This window comes from Cynoglossus semilaevis, chromosome 8, assembly GCF_000523025.1.
Source record: "Cynoglossus semilaevis isolate Cse_v1.0 chromosome 8, Cse_v1.0, whole genome shotgun sequence".
Taxonomy (NCBI): Eukaryota; Metazoa; Chordata; class Actinopteri; order Pleuronectiformes; family Cynoglossidae; genus Cynoglossus; species Cynoglossus semilaevis.
Genome location: NC_024314.1, coordinates 28,943,897 through 28,964,810, shown reverse-complemented (window position 1 = coordinate 28,964,810; position 20,914 = coordinate 28,943,897). Strand labels below are relative to the sequence as shown.

The 20,914-nt window shown below is 45.7% G+C and overlaps 3 protein-coding genes across 3 annotated transcripts in view; 2 read left to right on the top strand and 1 right to left on the bottom strand.

Moving 5' to 3' along the window:
- The window catches only part of LOC103382983 (chloride anion exchanger-like), a 10,456-nt gene extending 1,707 nt beyond the window's left edge, over positions 1 to 8,749 (top strand). Inside the window, 19 exon segments of the mRNA XM_008315970.3 lie at positions 267 to 406; positions 707 to 817; positions 903 to 1,063; positions 1,141 to 1,305; positions 1,439 to 1,591; positions 1,853 to 1,935; positions 3,427 to 3,447; positions 3,449 to 3,566; positions 3,648 to 3,761; positions 3,972 to 4,049; positions 4,129 to 4,224; positions 4,304 to 4,410; positions 4,540 to 4,609; positions 5,189 to 5,281; positions 5,368 to 5,463; positions 6,019 to 6,252; positions 7,220 to 7,274; positions 7,496 to 7,653; positions 8,043 to 8,749. Coding sequence (XP_008314192.2) covers positions 267 to 406; positions 707 to 817; positions 903 to 1,063; positions 1,141 to 1,305; positions 1,439 to 1,591; positions 1,853 to 1,935; positions 3,427 to 3,447; positions 3,449 to 3,566; positions 3,648 to 3,761; positions 3,972 to 4,049; positions 4,129 to 4,224; positions 4,304 to 4,410; positions 4,540 to 4,609; positions 5,189 to 5,281; positions 5,368 to 5,463; positions 6,019 to 6,252; positions 7,220 to 7,274; positions 7,496 to 7,653; positions 8,043 to 8,162 — 2,173 coding nt within the window. The 3' untranslated portion in view covers positions 8,163 to 8,749.
- Positions 8,750 to 9,108: 359 nt separating this feature from the next.
- Positions 9,109 to 15,808, top strand: LOC103382984 (chloride anion exchanger-like). Its single transcript, XM_025057278.1, has 18 exons — positions 9,109 to 9,370; positions 9,449 to 9,588; positions 10,165 to 10,275; positions 10,560 to 10,720; positions 10,802 to 10,966; positions 11,426 to 11,763; positions 11,835 to 11,982; positions 12,246 to 12,359; positions 12,535 to 12,612; positions 12,944 to 13,039; positions 13,123 to 13,229; positions 13,430 to 13,499; positions 13,598 to 13,690; positions 13,787 to 13,882; positions 14,183 to 14,395; positions 14,664 to 14,718; positions 14,919 to 15,052; positions 15,231 to 15,808. Exons 1-18 carry the CDS (start codon positions 9,243 to 9,245, stop codon positions 15,249 to 15,251), a joined length of 2,268 nt encoding a protein of 755 aa, XP_024913046.1. The 5' UTR covers positions 9,109 to 9,242; the 3' UTR covers positions 15,252 to 15,808.
- A 195-nt stretch (positions 15,809 to 16,003) lies between these two features.
- On the bottom strand, positions 16,004 to 20,192 carry LOC103382988 (E3 ubiquitin-protein ligase Hakai-like). The gene is given in 7 exon segments (XM_008315976.3): positions 16,004 to 16,740; positions 16,743 to 17,316; positions 17,606 to 17,679; positions 17,751 to 17,834; positions 17,990 to 18,096; positions 18,563 to 18,727; positions 19,912 to 20,192. Coding segments are annotated over 7 exon segments (1,455 nt in total). The 5' UTR covers positions 19,925 to 20,192; the 3' UTR covers positions 16,004 to 16,302.
- Positions 20,193 to 20,914: the final 722 nt, after the last annotated feature.

Below are 20,914 nucleotides of genomic sequence, written 5' to 3'. Positions count from 1 at the left end.
AAATTGTAGTGCAACAAAAATCCAAAGACAAATTTTCAAATTAATTAAATAATAAATAAACAGTGATGAGAATTAAATTGTGTGTTTTTTTTAGCCCAGTCCCTGGAAGACCAGTCAAACAGCCTGGTTGGTCCACGACCCAGGTGTTTGGTTTCTGTCATTTCATTTAGTTGGGAATGTTTGTTTTTTACATATTAATTGTTTTTCTTTGTTTGTTTGTTTTTTGTTTGTTTTTTTTCTTACGTGTGTCTGTTTATCGTACACAGATGTGACTCGAGGCGAGTCAAGAACGCCCTGATCTCTCTCCTGCCCGTCATTGGCTGGATGAAAATCTATCCTGTGAAGGAGTGGCTGCTCAGTGACATCGTGTCAGGGTTGAGTACTGGACTGGTGGCGGTGCTGCAAGGTAAATAAGAGGGGGGGGCAACTTCACCCTGGGGGGGGGGGGGGGGGGGGAGACAGTATCACGTTCTACATTCCACTTCAACAGTTCAGTGTTTGACTGAAGAAGAACAGGAAGTCAGAGATCGGAACAAAAAAAACAAGAACTGAATAAATAACAAATGAAATATTAGGGACAGTTCTCTTTAGTGACATCTGGTGGCCAGGAGTATGAAGCGCTAATAAACTACTCCCTGTTGATGTCAGCTGAGCTCAGTCGACCAATCACGGTCCCGTCTCTCAGGTTCTTCTTCATGTGCTGCAGGTCTGGCCTACTGCCTGCTGGCCAACCTGCCCCCCTGGTACGGACTCTTCTCCGCCTTCTTCCCCGTCGTCATCTACTTCTTCCTGGGCACCTCCAGACACATCTCTGTGGGTGAGGGTGAACTTCTCTCTGGGTCTTCAAACTCTTCAACGTTTTTGTCATTCGAGTACATGAACCTCCGTGCCGTGGTCCTCAGGTCCGTTCCCGGTCCTGTGCCTGATGATCGGCTCCGTGGTCACCAGGCTGGTCCCGGACGACGGCCCCCCCGCCAACATCACGGGGTTCGAAGGCCTGGAAAGAGAGCAGCAGCGCGTCCTAGTGGCTTCATCGGTGACCTTCCTGGTCGGACTCATGCAGGTTATTAAACACTGTTTATACCCCCCCCCCCTCCCCTCCTCCCCTCGGCTGTGGTCTGACCCGGGGGTCTCTTCCAGTTGGCCATGGGCCTCCTGCAGGTGGGCTTCGTCGTCACGTACCTGTCCGACACCCTGGTCTCTGGCTTCACCGCGGCCGCTGCCGTCCACATCCTGGTGTCGCAGCTGAAGTTTGTTCTGGGTCTTCAGGTCCCCGGCATCAGTGGACCGCTGTCCATCGTATACGTGAGTAGAGTCGGAACGTAGAGAACGGTCCCGGGCGAGACCGCCATAGAAACCAGGTCTTCAACTGTGGGGTGGCAACCCCTGGGTGGTCCACCGACCGTCGACCTGACTGACCGTCTTGTCGTCTCCTCAGACCCTGGAGATCATCTTCAACAAGATCGCCTCCACCAACGTCTGTGACGTGGTCATCTCCCTGGTCATCATGGTGGTGGTCTTCATTGTCAAGGAAATAAACGACAGATTTAAATCCAAGTTGCCGGTGCCAATCCCTATAGAGGTCATCATGGTGAGAGTCCTTGAGCAACGCCCTCCTCAGTCTTTCCATAGCTCCGTCCATATCTCAGCGTGAGCGCTGGGCTTGATAACGCTAATGATGCACGTGTGGTCATTTATGACCACGGGAGCGCCAAGAGCAACAGTAAATAATCAGTCTTTATGAGCTCATTTTTATTAACGAGCTCGTGTTCATGGAGATAAAAGATTCCAGGTCTCCTCAGGTGTTTGTTTTTTTGTTAATAGTTCCAGTTTTATACTGTTTCCTGTGCAGACCGTTATTACCTGCGGCGTCTCCTACGGCTTTGACTTCAAGACCAGATACGGTGTAGAAGTCGTCGGCCATATTCCACGAGGGTGAGACTTTTTTTTTGTCATTTTTGTCAAGTCATCGCAGAAAAGAAAAATTTAATTTACCTGAAAAAGCGTTAAACTTCACGACTGGTCCATTCTACTTCCTGTAGCAGCGAATCAAACGCTGTCGAAGCTCAGCTTCAAAGGGGCGGGACTAAAATGCCTTGGTCACTGTGGTGGATGCTGATTGGACAGTATCTCCTGTCAGTACTTTTCCACAGATGTTGTGCAGTATTTCTGCAGCTGTGATTCTGAAATGACCAACTGAAAAATTTAATAATAAAAAAAAACATTGAAATAATTTTTAAAAAATTCCTGAAGTTAAAATTAAATGATTATAAACATGTACAGTAGTCACATGTGGGAGGTCTGTGGACTGGAAGTGGTCCCCAGGCCAGGGATTTAACACCACTGATTTAGAGTGAAAAAAGAAGACAGGGTTTGGACTGTGGGAGGAACGGGGGGGAGGAACGGGGGGGAGTAGAGGGGGTGAGGAGTCTTTGGTCTGTTATCACTTCTGTGAAGTTCAGTGTCAGTTTATCTTAGTGTTCAGTTTCATCATCACAGTCATGTGACCACGGTCAGATCATCTGATCAGTTTTATCAACAGTAATACTACAAATATAAACTACTGACTCAGTCAATCAGTCAGACAGTCAGTCAGTCAGTCAGTCAGACAGGCAGTCAGTCAGTCAGTCAGGCAGTCAGTCAGACAGTCAGTCAGTCAGACAGTCAGTCAGACAGACAGACAGACAGTCAGTCAGTCAGTCAGACAGTCAGTCAGACAGACAGTCAGTCAGACAGTCAGTCAGTCAGACAGTCAGTCAGACAGACAGTCAGACAGACAGACAGACAGTCAGTCAGTCAGCCAGTCAGACAGTCAGTCAGACAGACAGACAGACAGACAGTCAGTCAGTCAGTCAGACAGGCAGTCAGTCAGTCAGTCAGTCAGTCAGTCAGTAAGACAGACAGACAGACAGTCAGTCAGTCAGTCAGTCAGACAGACAGTCAGACAAACAGACAGACAGTCAGTCAGTCAGTCAGTCAGACAGACAGACAGTCAGTCAGTCAGCCAGTCAGACAGTCAGTCAGACAGACAGTCAGTCAGTCAGTCAGACAGACAGTCAGACAGTCAGACAGTCAGTCAGACAGTCAGTCAGACAGTTAGTCAGTCAGTCAGTCAGTCAGACAGTCAGACAGTCAGACAGACAGTCAGACAGTCAGTCAGTCAGACAGTCAGTCAGACAGACAGACAGACAGACAGTCAGACAGTCAGTCAGTCAGACAGTCAGTCAGACATCAATGACAGTGCAGTATCTGTAGTACTACACCTGTTGCTGTGATATCAGTCCAGTCCAGGTCACAGTGAAGATAAAACAGTAGTGCATCATGGGAGATGTAGTTTTTGGTGAATGTGAATCACTCACTGTATTGATTCTGACCAACCAGTGAAGAGAATTCATGGTACTTCCATCTAACCTGGTCCTGTCCCAGGTACGAGCCCCCACTGGCCCCCAACCTGCCAGGAGACGGCGGTGGAGGCCTTTCCTATGGCCATCGTTGGATTCGCCGTGGCTTTTTCTGTGGCCAAAGTTTACTCAGTGAAACACGACTACACCATAGACGGAAACCAGGTGAGTGGATGAGACCACAGAGACCTGGGGGAGTCTGGGGGACACGGTGACGTAGTGTCTCCACCTCTTCATTTCCAACAGGAACTGATCGCCTTCGGCGTCAGTAACATCTTTGGAGCGTCCTTCAAGTCGTTCGCGGCGAGTACAGCTCTGTCCAGGAGTGCAGTACAGGAAAGTACCGGGGGCAAAACTCAGGTAAAAAAAAAAAAAAAAGACGTGAAATATCTGTAAAATCTGGAACAGTTGACCTGTGGTGGAGGTCGCAGCTGAGGCCCAGAAAAAGTCCTTTTCATGGGACCCAAAATCTCTAGTGGCGCCCCCATGTGGGAATGTTTCTATGGTAAAGGTCGACAAACGCACCAACCGCTGCGCCGCGGGCCGGCCCTCTGCCTTCTGTTCCCTCAGGTCGCTGGTTTGATCTCAGCCATCATCGTGATGATCGTCACCTTGGCCATCGGGTTTCTGCTGGAGCCTCTGCCCAAGGTGAAGTCGGGAAGAACTAACTGACCTTCAGGTGAGAGTGGGCTGCTAATGTCTGACCTTTGACCCCTGATTTCAACAGTCAGTGCTGGGAGCGGTGGTCATCGTCAACCTGAAGGGCATGCTGCTGCAGGTCCGTGAAGTCCCGTACCTGTGGAGGAGAGACAAACCGGACTGTGTGAGTTCATGGCCAACGTAGAACGTTCTAGTGCGGTCAACTGTCCAGACGGTGACCGGAACCATCACTGTCCACACAGGTGGTCTGGCTGGGCACCTACATCGGAGCCATCCTGCTGGGACTGGACCTGGGCCTGGCCGTGGGTCTGGGTGTGGAGCTGCTCAGCGTGGTCCTCAGGGCTCAGTTGTGAGTGGCTGTAACTCTGCTGGTCACTGGTCACTGGTCACTGGTCACTGCTCACTGGTCACTAGTCGCTGGTCACTGGTGGACGGTGACGCCCACGGCTGGAGTTGACTCTTGTCTTCTGTTGTCTAGTCCTCGCTGCAGTGTTCTGGCCAACATACGGGGCACGGACCTGTACAGGGACCGGAAGGACTACGTCAATGTAGGATGGGTCGCCATCATGATGGATGAATGGACGGATGGATGGACTGGGTCGCCATCATGATGGATGGATGGATGGATGGATGTCTGGATGGATGGATGGAAGGTTGGATGGTTGGATGGATGTCTGGATGGATGGTTGGATGGATGGATGATGGATGATGGATGGTTGGATGGATGGATGATGGATGATGGATGGATGGTTGGATGGTTGGATGGATGTCTGGATGGATGGTTGGATGGTTGGATGGTTGGATGGATGGTTGGATGGATGGATGATGGATGATGGATGGATGGATGGATGGATGGACGGATGGAAGAATGAATGGATGATGGATGTATGTCTGGATGGATGGTTGGATGGATGTCTGGATGGATGGTTGGATGGTTGGATGGGTGGGTGGATGGATGGATGATGGATGATGGGGGGCTGGTTGGATGGGTGGGTGGATGGATGGATGGGTGGATGGATGGATGGGTGGATGGCTGGTTGGATGGTTGGGTGGTTGGATGATGGATGGTTGGATGGTTGGATGGATGTCTCTGTGATGTTCCACAGTATTTGTGACCACACCCACAGATGTACGAGCCGTGCGGCGTGAAGATCTTCAGGATTCCGTCTCCACTCTTCTTCGCCAACATTGACTTCTTCAGGACCAAACTGGTGGAAGCTGTGAGTACCAGTCAGAACCGGGTCCGGTCGCTGTCTTAGTGGACGACCCGCCCTTTGACCCACATGACGTGGTCTGTCGTCCTCAGGTCGGGTTCAACCCACTCAGGGTGCTGAGGAAACGGAACAAGGCCCTGAGAAGGATCCGGAAGCTTTTGGAAAAAGGTGACCTGCAGTGGACATCAGTAAGTGACGACCCGACCTCGACGACTGGAAACAACAGGAAACAGCAGTAACATATAAACACTCCACCTTGGTGGACTCATTGTCAGCACTTCCTGTTTACACCGCTTCACTCCAGCAGCGTCACACATCACAGTAAATCACACTTTAATGAAGTAGTAAAGTCTGCATAAAAATACTAGTTCAAATACACAGCTGTCAGTGACAGGCTGCTGGGAAAAAAGGATTTGTACCAGTTAGCTGTTAGCTTAACACAGAGGTAGGTAAACAGGTCACAGGTCAAAGGTCATGAATTTAAAGTCAGGGATAAAAAGTCATAAATTAAAAGTCATAAATTAAAAGTCATAAAGTGGTTCCTGAGTCACACAGTGAATCAGGAACTCCTTTAATCCAGGGTTTATGAATCCCCCGACTGTAAAGTCGTCTGAGTCGTCAGTCTTCAGACTTCTAGGATTCCTGACACAGTACATGCAGTATAAAGTACTACACCACATCAGACTGTTGATGTTCTTCTGTCGGGGTTAAATCTAAGAGATGTTGAAAAACTCCCGTCACAGAACGGCTTCCTCAACGCCTCCTATGGACCAATAAAGGAGGACGAGGACGAGGACGAGGGCAGCACGGAGGAGCTGGACCGGCCCACGGACTTCAAGGATATTCCTGGCCGGATCGACTGGAACGCTGAGCTTCCAGCCAACATAATTGTTCCTAAGGTGGACGTCCACAGCCTGGTGCTGGACTTCGCTGCCGTTTCCTTCCTGGACATCTCGGCCCTGAAGGGACTGAAGACGGTGAGTCAGGTCACGACCACAGGGGGGCAGTTTTCACAGATGTTGGTCTTTAAAAATAACTTTAGGATGTACTGCACACATACAGTACTGAGGTGGGGGTGTACAGTACAGGTACTTCATTTCACGTGGTTTACAGCTGCCTTCCTCAGAGCTGTTAAAGGCGGGGGCGCCCCCAAGTGGATAGGAATCAAACAGTGGGTCGCATGACCGACGGTGGCCGCAACTTCCACTAGGAAGATTTTAGTTTTTTACAAAAAATACAACCTTGTTCCTGCAGTACACACATACATCCACCTAATACTCACAGTATACGCAGTACTGAAGTAGTTCTGTGCCTACATTTTCTTTCTTTCTTCTTCTTTTTCTTTCGGCTTTGTCCCTTTTTTTTTCAGTAGTTGCTACAGCAGATCATTGATTTCCATCTCTCCCTGTTCTCTGCATCTCCTACTCTGACTCCAACTATCTGCATGTCCTCCCTCACTACATCCATATATCTCCTCTTTGACCTTCCTCTCTTTCTCCTACCTGGTAGCTCCATCTCTAACATTCTTCTACCAATGTCTCCACTGTCCCTCCTCTGGACATGTCCAAACCATCTCAATCTGGCTTCTCTGTCTTTTTCTGTGTTGTCCCTCTAATGACCTCATTCCTGATTCTGTCTTTCTTTAGTCTTTCAAAATTAGTCAGTTTTTGAAAAATGTTGGTTAAAATCTCAAAATATTTTTTTTGAAAATTTTGTTTTTGAAAACATTTTTTTTTGAAAAAAATTTTTTGAAACATTTTCTTGAAATTTTTTTTTTCAATTTCTTTTTGAAAAAATGTTTTTTCGAAAAAAAGTTTTGGGAAAATTTTTTTGGGAAATCTTTTTCAGAAGATTCTACAGCAAATCATTGATTTCCATCTTTTCTAAATCTACAAATACACATGTTACTCCTTCATTTTCTCTCTTTGTTTTTGCATATTTCAGTTGCTGAAAGAACTTGTTCGTGTTGAAGTGGAGATCTACATCGTTTCTTGTGATGGTCAGTAAGTCCTGATTAATCATCGGTCATGATTAGTTGTTAACATCATTTAATATCAAATGTGTACATTTTGCTGTAACGGCGAGCAGACGTCGGTGTTTCACAGCTGTAAATGTACGACTGAGGATGAAATATACTGTGTAAATATACAGGCTGTACAAATATATATTCTGTACATATTTGCTCAGCGTCGACCTTAACGAACTTCTCCCTACGTTCAGTTTACATCCTGGAGAAACTCCACCACTGCAGCTTTTTTGACGGTGAACTCCAGCCCTCCATCTTCTTCCTGACGCTCCACGACGCCATGCTGCACATCCTCAGCAAACACCCAGAGACGACGAAGACGGCGACGGAGAGGAGCTCCAACTTCACCAAGGTAACCAGACGAAGGACATCAGCATCAACACACACTTCCTGTCTGTGGAGATTCCCAGTCATCCAGGTCAAGGTCAAAGTTGAAGAGAAAGGTTCACGTCCAGTTGCACTTCCTGTTTTATTTCATTTCGTTTGCCCAGTGCACACGTTTGATGTCGAGAATTAAAACAACAAACACGGAGACATTGTACTCTTTTCTTCACCTCTCTGCTGCCCTGTCCATCACTCGGGATTCTCTACCTGTGGTTTTCAAACTCATCACCTTCCAGTCGCCTCGCTCCATTTAAACACATATATTTTAAACACATATATTTTAAACACATACAGTAGATTCTGTTTGTCGGCTGCTGACCTTCATCCCAAACCCAGTGTTTTCTCTGTTGTCTTCAGATCCCAACCACAGCTACAGTTCACTATCCTGGAGGCAGTCTGAGGACGGCAGACGGAGACGGAGGTGTCGCAGCGTCGGAGCCACACTTCCTGCTCTCTGATCCTTACACCAAGTTCTGAGGTCCGACCGTGGCGACCACAGATCCTGGATGAAGACGTTTTGTACAAAAACTCACTGAATTTTTGACTTATTTACTATTTACTGAAATGTAAACAAAGTTCTGTCGATGCTGTTTTCATTCTGTACATAGTCCTGGTATTTAAATGTTAGGTTCGTGAATTTGCAGATTTATTTTTACTGTGTCATTTTTTAAAAAATGATGTTAAAATGTTATTTGGTTATTTTTCAGTTTGATGTCGAGTCAGTGGAGAAATAAAAAGTGTCAGGCTGACAGAGACGGTTCACGACTCCTCACTCTGTGTACATATAGTACTACAGACTACCATCCAGCCAAGGCCAGTATATGAACTGCAGTATTTATCAACTAACTCACCACAAAAACACCAAATGTCCCCACAGGGATAGATACACCTGCACAACACAGACACACACATCCCTGAAACTAATGAGAATCAGATTCCCCTTTCATACCACTAGAGGGAGCCCATGGACCACCTAGGATATGTGTACCGCAGTTTGAGAACCTGTGTTGCAGACACTAACGTTCCTCTGGTCCGGACCAGCCACGGCTGTTTTTGACAACTTTACTGCAATCTGGACCAGACCATCTGATATGAAGTACTTCGCAGTACTGCAGTAGGTCAACGTCACGGCTGTTTTTGACAACTTTACTGCATTATGATGTCACAAATACCATCAGTCGTTTTCATGCCGTCGGACCAGTGATGTCGATGGTAAATCACACCTTGATCGTTCACATCGTTCTTATCTAGAACGAGAATCGAACCGACCTCCAGGTTGGGAGGCCGCCCCTCCCAGGATGAGCAGCGGGGGGAGGGGGGGGGCAGAGGGGGGTTTATCTGTCCATATGGAGATAAATGACAGATACACATTCATCTATGGGAATTCTCGATGGTCTTTGTTAATGATTGAACACAGAGTGACAACAGCAACACATAGTGGTAGGAATTAAACTGATCTGCGGCAGATTAGATAGACGCCCAGTGGGAACATCAGGGGACAAAGGTACTTTAAGGAGCTGCGTCCAGACGTTGCTCTCACACCTGGGAGATGCGACCATGGCCACGTTGAGGAGACAGTACGTGGTGACCAGGCAGGTGTACTCCGAGGACAGCTTCGCCGAGGGACACCAGAAGGTCTCCAGAGTTCGTAAAACCATCCTGGACCACGTCAAGGAGTATCTGAGGTAGGTTTGTACTGAGTACTCCGAGGAGGGAGTACCAGCGTTTGATCACACCCGATGACTGCCACTGTCTGTGCACAGCTGCGATTCAAAACGGGCCAAGAATGCTGCACTCTCTCTTCTGCCCATTATTGGCTGGATGAGGAGCTACAGACTGAAGGAATGGCTGCTGGGGGATGTGGTGTCCGGGATCAGCACCGGATTGGTTGCTATTATGCAAGGTGAGGCGCACCACGTCGACCCCGTGACCGCTGTACACGACTACTATCAGAGTAGGAATCAGATTCTCTAAGTGACACTGGAAAAAACCAACAAACACGTACGGGTGTGTGGTGGGATACAGGAAAAAAACGAACCAACGACATGAATATGTGACTGTTAATTGTTTACAAAAACATACAATATTTACATATATTGATATTTTCTTACACTCCTACAAAAGTATGTGTCATGAAATATATATATATTTGATTTATATATATATATATGTGTCGATTTACTTGGTACAAAACCTGGGCCTGTTTAGTTGAACACAACTTGATCTACTTTCAGGAATTCAAGAAAGACCCACAAAGGTCTTCTTTTTTTACTTTATAGCCATCTGCTGCCACCTAGTGGAAGAATGTTTAACTAGTTTTCAAACAAATTATGTAAAATTTGAATATTTTCCGAGGCTGTGAATCACAGCCATAAACAACCACTAGGTTGGAGGACGCCCCGGTTCAATATTGTTGACACAGATGTTGACTGTTCTATTCTGAAGGTGAACCTTTTTTAACCGGCCCTTTTTCCCTCAGGACTGGCGTTCTCCCTGCTGGCCTCACTGCCTCCCAGCTACGGCCTGTACACGGCCTTCTTCCCTGTACTCACGTACTTTTTCCTCGGTACTTCGAGACACATATCAGTAGGTACGTCAACAAACAGGAAGTGCTGAGATCAGATGTAAAAACAGCTCAGAGTCTGTTCGACTTTCAGGTGCATTTTTTTATTTTCAATATTTGTTCCTCAGACAGGAAGTTGAACTCATTTGTCATTTTATAGTTGGTTTTTTTTTTTGAAGATTTGAAGGAACAGCTGGGTGTCGGGGGGGCAGCGTCTCGACAACAGTCCTGTGTAATGTAGGGGGCGCTGCAGAAAACGTTTGGGAACCACTGGTCCACGTATCTAATCCAAACATTCTCCAACTTCTCAGGATCTTTCCCGGTCCTGAGCCTCATGGTGGGCGCCGTGGTGACCCGTCTGGTCCCGGAGAACTCGCCACCGGCCAACATCACAGACTTTGAAGGCCTGACTCCGGACCAGCAGAGAGTCCTGGTGGCCTCGTCCGTTACCTTCCTGATGGGGGTTTTCCAGGTTTGACTGGACTTTGTTTATTTTGGATTTTTTTATATTTGAAATCAGACTTTTCTCCTCAAAGTCTTCCTGTCTCGGCAGCTGGGCCTGGGTCTCCTGCAGGTGGGCTTCGTGGTCGTGTACCTCTCAGACACACTGGTCTCTGGCTTCACCACAGCCGCTGCCGTCCACATCCTGGTGTCCCAGCTGAAGTTTGTGTTGGGGCTGGAAGTTCCCGGCATCAGTGGACCGCTGTCCATCATATACGTGAGTCCAACCTGGAGCGACTTTCACTAAAGAGTGGGAGGAGACGTGGTTTTCTTCTGGCGTGAGATCTGAGGGGTTTTTTTGTTGTGTTTTCTGCTGCTGCAACAACTGTGTGGAAGACATAAAGTCTTATCTTATCTTGTCTTATCTACACTTGGAGGTGGAGGTGTGATCATATAGTAAAGACTCTGCTGATGTTCCATCTAAACATCAGGTTACTAACACTGGAACATTTGGAACTTTCACTAGAGAAGAAAGAAAAGAAAAAGAAAATGAATCAACACCAGGAATATTGGACTGGGAATTGGGGAGAAAAAATATTCATGCATTAAAATATTGCAGTACTTCAGTGTATTGATATTTTCTTCCACTCTTTTTAATCAGCATCACGTCCACAAAGTGTTTCCATAATCTGGATGTAACGTTTCCAGAGATTGTCACGACCTCCTTGTGTTCCAGACCCTGGAGAAGATCTTTGTCCAGATCACCTCCACCAACATCTGTGACCTGCTCATGTCCATCATCATCATGGCCGTCGTGTTCATTGTGAAGGAGCTGAACGACAAATACAAGAGCAGACTTCCTGTTCCTGTTCCTATAGAAGTCATCATGGTGAGGGGATTTGAACCTGCGACCTTACAACTGTTTCACACAAATGAATGTGTTGAGTTAGAAATATGGACAAATCCCAGAACTTTTTTTTCCCTCCCACAGACGGTCATTGCCTGTGGAGTTTCCTACGGCTTCAACTTCGAGAAGAGGTTCAACGTTGACATCGTAGGTAAAATGGTTCGAGGGTAAGTGTCGCAGCAGGTGAGGCGGCCGTCAGGTAACACCAGAGACGTCAGAATAAAATGTTGTTTTCCAGGTACGAGTCTCCGATAGCACCCAGCGTGGAAATCATGAAAGAGGGCGCTGTGGAGGCCTTTCCGATCGCCATAGTGGGCTTCGCTGTCGCCTTCTCCGTGGCCAAAGTTTACTCCATCAAACACGATTACACCATCGACGGCAATCAGGTGTGTTTTATTTACCAACATCAGCTCTGCTGGATGTTAATTATTCACTGAACAACATCATTAACACATGGTTTTGGTGAACGAGTCCCATCCAGACTGGGCCACATGACTGGGCCACATGACTGGGCCACATGACCCCCCCGCACCCCCCCACCCCCCCACGCGCCCGACAAACCGGAGAATCACCGACTGCCGACTTCTAGATCCTGATTTCTGACTGGATCGTGGATCTAATCTCTAACCTAACCGTTCGTTCATGCTAGGAGCTGATAGCCTTTGGAGTTAGCAACATATTCGGAGCCAGCTTCAGGTGTTTCGCAGCTAGCACAGCGCTCTCCAGAACAGCCATACAAGAAAGTTCAGGAGGGAAGACGCAGGTGAGAAACAAAAATAAAATCATCCGCCTCCGGACTGTGAGGTTTACGAGGGTCGGAGTTACAGTTCTACAGATTTTATTTTATCCCTGTTGTATTTACTTCCTTCTACTCGTGTTATCTTCAAATAAAATAAAACACTAACTTTTATTTAATTTTTTTATTTTTGTGAACACAGGTTGCAGGTCTGATCTCAGCCATGATGGCTATGATCGTAACTTTAGCTCTTGGCTTCCTGTTGGAGCCCCTTCCAAGGGTGAGACAAGGCGCCGCTCGTAAGATTTTTTTCAGCCACTCCCCACTACATTAGCTACAGCTGCAGGACGTCTCATTAGAGGTGAAACGTCTTCAGCTTGTGAGTTAGAGCTCCCTCTATTGTCCGCCCGCACAGTACACAGCATGAGCAAAATGATCAACAGGACGATGGGTCAACATCAGTCACTGACCAGTCACTGACCGGTCACTGACCAGTCACTGACCAGTCACTGACCAGTCCATCAGTCCATCAGTATCCATCAGTACATCATTATTATTAATTAAGAATTAAAGGTAACTCACATGTTCTGTCTTCTTCTTCTCGACGGCAGTCGGTCCTCGGGGCGCTGGTGATCGTTAACCTGAAGGGCATGTTGATGCAGTTCAGAGAGATCCTGTACCTGGGGAGGAGAGACGTCCCCGACTGTGTACGTGTCCAGTTAACGACCGGTCAAATATCAGAGCTGAGTTTTCACCTGTGGTCCGTTGACTCTGATGTCTCCGTCCTCAGGTGGTGTGGGTGGGGACGTGTGTGGGTTCCATCCTCCTGGGCCTGGACCTGGGTCTGGCTGTGGGCCTGGGGATAGAACTGCTCACCGTGGTCTTCAGGACTCAGTTGTAATGAAACGTTTATTTATCAACTAAATCTGGAGTTTTCTTTTTTATAATCATGCATCGTGAATCGGTTAAATATCAAAAAGAAAATCACAAATGGTGCTGAAAACGTTCCTCTCTTTGAAAGACCATCAACTAAAAACATTAACTAAACATTAACCAATATTTTATAATGTCCCGTCGTCTTCGTTCTGTCTCCGTAGTCCTCGTTGTTGCGTCCTGGCTAACATCCCAGACACTGACCTCTACAGGGACCGCAAAGACTATCAGCATGTAAATATTTGTTTGTTTCTTTGTTTGTTTTCTTCTTTGTCTCATTTAAAAATCATTTTCACAGATGCTGTGGAATTTGACGTCATTTTCTTCCTCAGATATTTGAACCTGAGGGGATAAAAATCTTCAGGATTCCTTCTCCCATCTTCTTCGCCAACATAGAATTCTTCAGGAAAAAGTTAATTGATGCTGTGGGTGAAACACACCTACACACACACACACACACACGTATACACACACCAGTGTATTTATCAGAGTACTTTAAAGTACACACCTCCACTGTCCAGGTTGGGTTTAATCCTCTCAGAGTTCTGAGGAAACGGAACAAGGCACTCAGGAAGCTCCGTAAACTGTGGAAGGAAGGGAATCATCACATGACCGAGGTGAGAACAAGAGGTCGAGGAGGCAGAGGGAAGAACACGCTGGAAGGAAGCTCACTGACTCCTCCTCCTCCTCCTCCTCCTCCTCCTCCTCCTCCTCCATGACTTCTATTGTGAAATGTGTGATATTTCCTTCTCTAGTGCTGTAACGATGCCCCGTTATAGATGCGTGACATTTCTCATCGGTTGTTATAAAAAATGAATCATTCATCAAGGTGTAAGAAATTGTCAGTTGACTGCATCGTCCCCCCGTCCTCCCCCCTTGTCCCCCCACCTCTGTTAAAAAGTGTGTATTTGTAACAGAAAGGTGTGACCAGTGAATCGGATGATGATCCCGACACGAACACAGAGGAGTTGGACCGGCCCAGTGACATCACAGGACTTCCCTTCCACGTGGACTGGAACGCCGATCTTCCCACCAACATCGGTGTTCCCAGAGTGGACGTCCACAGCCTGGTGTTGGATTTCTCTGCTGTCTCCTTCCTGGACATCTCAGCTCTGAAGGGACTCAAAATGGTACAGTGAAAAAGAATTAGAAATAAAAACTCCGCCCCCTGGTGTTTTAAAATGTATTTACAACTAGGAAGTGAACCAAAAAGCAGACTCGCCCCTCAACTTCCTCCCTCCAAATCAGGTCTTACACAAAAATATTACAGGAAGTAAAAATGTTCAAGTTCATATAAAGTCAAATGTTTTATCAATTTTATCAAATGCACATTTTTTCTGTCTATAACAAATCAACTGAATTAAAGTCATTTAACTCCATCTCTTCTCATCATTTCAGGCGATCAAGGAGTTCATCCGAATTCATGTGGACGTTTACGTCACTTCATGCGATTGTGAGTTTAATTCACTTTTTAATTATTTATTTTTACTGACTGTCACTGTTGCACAAACAAGCAAAGAAAGATTATTTAAAAAAAACAAACAAGCTTCAGCCCAGTTAGGTGAAAGTGGATAATTGTACACTGAGGGGCCGTGGAGCAGAGGTTGGGACTCACTGGACCAACCACTAAAATGTCAAACCTTGTGTTCACAGTGAACATCCTGGAGAAATTACACAACTGCTTCTTCTTTGACGATGAGATCGTGACGTCCATGTTCTTCCCCACCGTTCATGACGCCGTTCTGCACGTGCTCCAAAAACACAAGAACAAAAATCGAGGCGTGAGCGTAAGAAACAAGTTTTCACAGACTGAACACGACTCCGCCACAACGGCATAAATGAAGTCAATGAAATGAAGGGTTAGAGTTTGACCAGCTCAGCTTGACTCCGCCCACAAAAACAACAGCGTAAATGAAGTCAATGAAATGAAGGGTTAACGTTCTTTTTTTTTCTTTTCTGTTACAGTTCAACCAAACTAAAATGTAGAAGAGCTTCAGTCTCCGGACGCCTCGCATCAGACGTGCAAAAAGATTTGATTTTTCCAGATCCTCCGTCTCTCTTCAACTCCAACTTCACTCTTTCATTTACAGAAAGATGCTCATACTTCAGGCAAATATTAAAAAAAAAAAATAGAAAAAAGAAATACTGTAACATCTGGTTCTGCTACTGTTTTTATAATGAAAACTGTTTCAATATTTTAACCATGGCTCACATTAAAAACAGAATCCAGTTACTGAGGCTTCAGTTTCATCACCTGCTCAGACCTACAGTACAGAGACAGGATTTAACATCTCCACTATGACCGTTAATGTCCACCAGAGGTCAGTAACAACCCAAGTAAATCCACACCATGAAACAAATAAAACCACATATTTGAACAAATGTGTAATGGTGTGAACACCTGAAGAAGGGGAGGAGCCAATAAGACATGGAAAAAAGGAAGTGTCACACAGGTCAAAGGTCAAAGCAGAGTTCTTCTCAACCCTGTTGATGTAAAACATCACTCTGTAAACACCGAGGACAGAGCGACTTCTAAACATCTCTGTGAGAACTGTTGGAACCACAACATGAACCACAGACACTGGTGAAGAACTTCAGAAAGACCTGGAACAATCAGCTACAAAAACCAAACCAACAGGTGGGGCGCAGACCACCATCATGACCCGTTCACACTCATCAAACTGAGAACGACGCAGGTTCCTGAGTCAGCGTCAGCAGAACAAACGTGTGGTGGGAAGTTGTTGTTAAAAATTTATTCAGACTCATTGGACATATTTCATTGTACATATGCATGGATTTGAGGGACATATACACAGAAACACAAGCTGTTTAAAAGGGGACACGTTTGATCGGTTCCCAGTTCAGAGCTCGGTTCAGTTGGAGGCTAAAAACACTTGACTAAAATGTGCTCCGTCTACACATTTGTTTCTGGACAGTTGAATTAAAAAGAAAAGTCTACATCCTGGAACCCTGAGGTTTCACTATCACATTATTCACAAATGACACAGAAAGGCTGTCCATCCAATCAGCTGGAACTTCACTGATAATACGGCCTGTAGCGGCCCTGGTCTGGGTGGTGTCCGGGCATTTGTCCCTGGGGAGGAGGACCTTGCATACGTGGAGGTGGGGGTCCTCTCGGAGCCGGCCACATGCCAGGACTGAGGCCTCCTGGTTGGTTAAAGGGGGGGCTGAGAGTGCCCTGGTCCTCGGGGAACTGCTGCATCGAGTTAGGGTTGTAGTGATGGGGCGGGGGGGCGTTGACTGGAGGGCCACTGTGTTGTGGTGGAGGTCCTGGGGGTGGGTGGTTCATATAGGGGGGCATCTGGCCCATGATGTGGCCCGGTGGTGGAGTGATTGGCGGGGGAGCTGAGGACATTGGGGGAGGAGCTTGGTTGTACACCATGTGTGGCGTCCCAGAGCCCTGTGGAGGGTGCTGCATCGGGTGACTGAGAGGGGGAGGGGGAGGCGGAGGGGGGGTCCAAAGTGCTGTTGTGGTGGTGCCATCATGTGGTGGGAATGGGGCACCACAGGGGGCTGGCCGGGATAGTCTGCAGGGTGGTGGTGGGGGGGCTGCCCCGGGCCCGGCCCACCAGGGTGTGGCTCACGGGACGAAGAAGAGTCGTCGTGGATGGGCACGGTAATTAGATTGCTGTGTTTACGGGTGGTAACCGTGGAGATGCGGAATGTTTCAGGGCCGAGACCAGACGACGGCGGCGGGGCGTCATGAGCGCTGGGCGGTGGCGGCTGACTGTAAGGGTCATGACCCCCATGCTGGAGCGGGTTGGGAAGGTGGACGTGGTTTTTGGGCATATGGGGTTGTGGCACGCGGAAACGATCGGGGGCCTCGCTCGGAGGTGGAAGGTGCACGGGCTCCTGGCGTCCGCTGGAGGACTTGGCGGCCCGCAGGTGCCGGTGATTGACATGGGCCTGCAGGTCCCGCTGGGATAAGTAGGTGCGTTTACAGCCGGGCACGACGCTACACATGAAGAGAGACCCGCGCTGGCACTGCTCGATGCGCTGCACTGGATCTGTGCAGCTGTAGAGGGTGAGGCTGAAAACAGAGCAACACATCAGAGACACCCCAGACTCTGGGCCCACCAGGGGACCCCGCAGCTCTTAAAGGGGCAGGAGGAATTTTTTTTTTCCAATTTTGTCTCACACTAGTGAAATGCACTGATTTGACTACAAATTTGGAATGTTGCAGTGAGAGTAAAGGAACCACTGATAGACAGGAACCTGAATCAGATCACACGACCACTCATACACACCTGTCTTAGACGCAGACGTCTGAGTCTGTACTGCTCATTTTAACAACCTAAAGACATTTTTTTTTCTCTTACCCAGGACACATTTTGTCGCCTTTCTTCTCATGAAGCAAGGCACAGTCGTAGCAGAAAACATGTTTGCATGGAATCTGTGGTGGAAAAAGTGAGAAGTTAGACTTCAGCACATAATCTAAGGGATTAGGATTAGTAAAGGACATACCATTCGTCCATACAGATGAATAGGGAGACCACATTTGTCACAGAAGTGAATCGGTACTTCATCCCTTTCTCCTAATAAATGCAACTGTAAAAAAAACATTATGATAAACACAATAGCACTAATTCACACAAGCTGAAGTGATAAATAACACAAGGACCAATCTGATTGTCTGGACTTGAATCAACACTAGTTCATAACAACAAGCAGCAGTCAGTCATCTGTATTATTACTGGATCTACCTTGTAGTCCCAAAACAGAGGTTGGGGATATCTCCTCTGATTGGCAAACACGTCCCCAGCTTTGGTGCCACATTCAAACCTGTCCTCTTGCTTGAAGCCGAAATTGTCTGTGAGACAAAAGCATTAAAAGGTCAATTACGAATGTTCGTTTGTGGGGTCAGCGATAAAACAGCAGACGTGATGGGTGTGAAGCCCGGTGGACCTTGGTTTAAAATATTGTAGGATTCCATACAATATTTCTCAAGTCCATTCCAAATACTCTATTACATTCAACATTATGTTCTAGTGATGCCCTCTGTTGGCAAACATTAACATAATACACATGTTCCCTTAATCTATTTGTAATTGTGTTTGTAATTCCAGTGGTCCATGTCTATGTCAAAAACTACAGTGACACACAAATATAGATAAATACAGCAATACAAATACATTCACCTATTGTGTTTTTAATAACAAAATGACTTTTTATTCCTAAGCAGACTTTCATAATGTTCATAAAAGAAACCTTATGACCTCCAGGTTAAATGTGACTTTTTTTAGGAAACCATTGTGAGCTAGGGAAAAAAAGCGTACCATCTTCTCCAGGTTCATTTTTGAAGGGCCTGCCAGGGAGTCTCTGGGTACGTGGTGGAGGTTTGCTCCTTAAAGGTTGTTTGGACAAGAGTTTGATGGGGATTCGTCTCCTAACATCAGGTCCGCCCAAATTCCCGGAGCCATCGGTTCCTTGAAGATCATTGTCTGTGAAGAGGAAAGTAACAGCAGAGATATTTAACCAGCTTTGACAAAACCAACACCCGTTTAGGGCTATTTAAGATGGATATTCTGTGGGTACTTGTTGTTGAACACTACAGATTGAAAGAGACTGTTGTAAAAATGCACATCTTGTTAACAAGTAAGAGAAACACCAAGACATTACAGAAAAGCTGTTGTAAAAATGCATGCACATCTTGTTAACAAGCAAGAGAAACACCAAGACATTACAGAAAATGAGCTATATTTCGATGGACAAACTCAAGAAAGAAATAACCTTATTTGGCTTGAGTATTTTTATTTGACTTTTGTGTAATATATATATACACATACATTTATATATATATATATATATATATATATATATATATATATATATATATATATATATATATATATAAACACACACACAAAATAACCAGCTATTTGTTTCCTCAGTTGAATGAGTTACTTACGAGTAAACAAGCCACAGATGGTGTCAGTGTACATTGGTGTAAATAAACAAAAGAGAACCATACTATTGTAGGATCGGGGCATCTTTTTGTATTGTATGACAAGTCAAACTGAAATCGTTCGTGACAATCCACACCAATGAAGAAAAACTGCAACTCCTTTCTCAAGCTCGATGGGATTAAATAGGGCACATAGTGACAGATTCTCTGCTAGAACTGAACCAGTGAATTGATATTAACATGGCAAAATGTAAAGACAATCGTAGTATGGAAGATTTTTGGTCGTTTCAATAACATCATGACAGCAGCTTAGTTAGCATTACGCTAACCAACTAATGATGTATGTTTCGCGCCCCGTGTTCCTTACAGTCGTTTTAAGGCTTAAATGTTGCTTAATCTGTACGTTGTTCGCTGCTGCAGTCGTGGCTCATAGTTCAGCTGCTACACAGATCGCACACCAAATATTTCCCTGTTTATAAGCGTTTACTCGCAGTTCGCAGAAGTGACTTAACTCGATTCAACGGGTGGCTAACTGAGCTAGCTTTAAGTTAGCTTTTAACGCTACTGTGGGAATTAACGTGGTGCGGTAGCGAAGTCGCAAAAAATACGAAGGCATGTCGTTGTCGGCATAAAAGTAACAGCAGTGATTGTTTTCGGGAGGACAAATATCACACACAAAACAAGGTTGCAAGCGTCGGCCCTTGCAAACATTTTCCTTACCGCTTGGGTCCATGATCTAACGAGTAGCCGCAATGTATTATGGGACAGCATGGGCGACAAGGAGAATAGGCAAAAGAGGAGCGAAGGTGGTAAGATAGCATTTGACAGACACATAACAGAGTGTAATAATAATATAAAATGAGGAAATTTGAAAAAAACAAAAAACAAGATATATTAGAACATGATAACACGAACCAAAAAGGTCAAAATACTCCATATTAAAGATATAAAAATGTATCAAAGAAAGAAAAAACAAGCGACAAAAATGTCTAATAACAGAAAACTGCTTTTAATAACATCACTGCATGTTCAAAATGTTCTGATAAAAAGATAAGTCCTTATTACACCAATTCTGGTTAGACAATTTGAATGAATCTTAATGTCAATTTCTTAACTTTTAATACGTTAAAATGATTTATCAATATTTAGCGGAACATTCGTTAATATTGTAGCTAGCGTTTTCCATTTTAAAGTTCGCACAGGAGACATGGCAAACATATATAAATCTTATAAAGAAAATAACATCAGCGATGTATTTTCTTCAGTATTGACTATTACATGGTTAAACAGCGTGTGTCTGTGTTCGTTTATATCACTTGAGTCGTGTGACTAGTGGGTCTGGCAGCCTCTACTCTACAATGACTTAGGCTGAAGTTGCAGCGGAGAATTGTTTGACAGATGTTTTCCACAATCCTCTGAACACATTCTACCTGACCTCTGTCATAGACAATCACATTTCTGGCTGCTTCAAACCCGGACAAAAGATAAATTAATTAGCAATTTATAGTATGGTGCTACTTGAAACACAAATTGCACAGTTTGTAGACTGGCATATACACAGCCGTATTTAAAAAAAAAGAAGAAGAAATACTGTAATCCAATGCTTTCAGGACCCACTTCAATTCCTCTTCTCACTTACTTAAAAATAAATTACATATGAAAGTAACTCACTTTTAGCCCGTAGATGACACACAGACACTGACTGTCACCTGGTGAGAAAGTC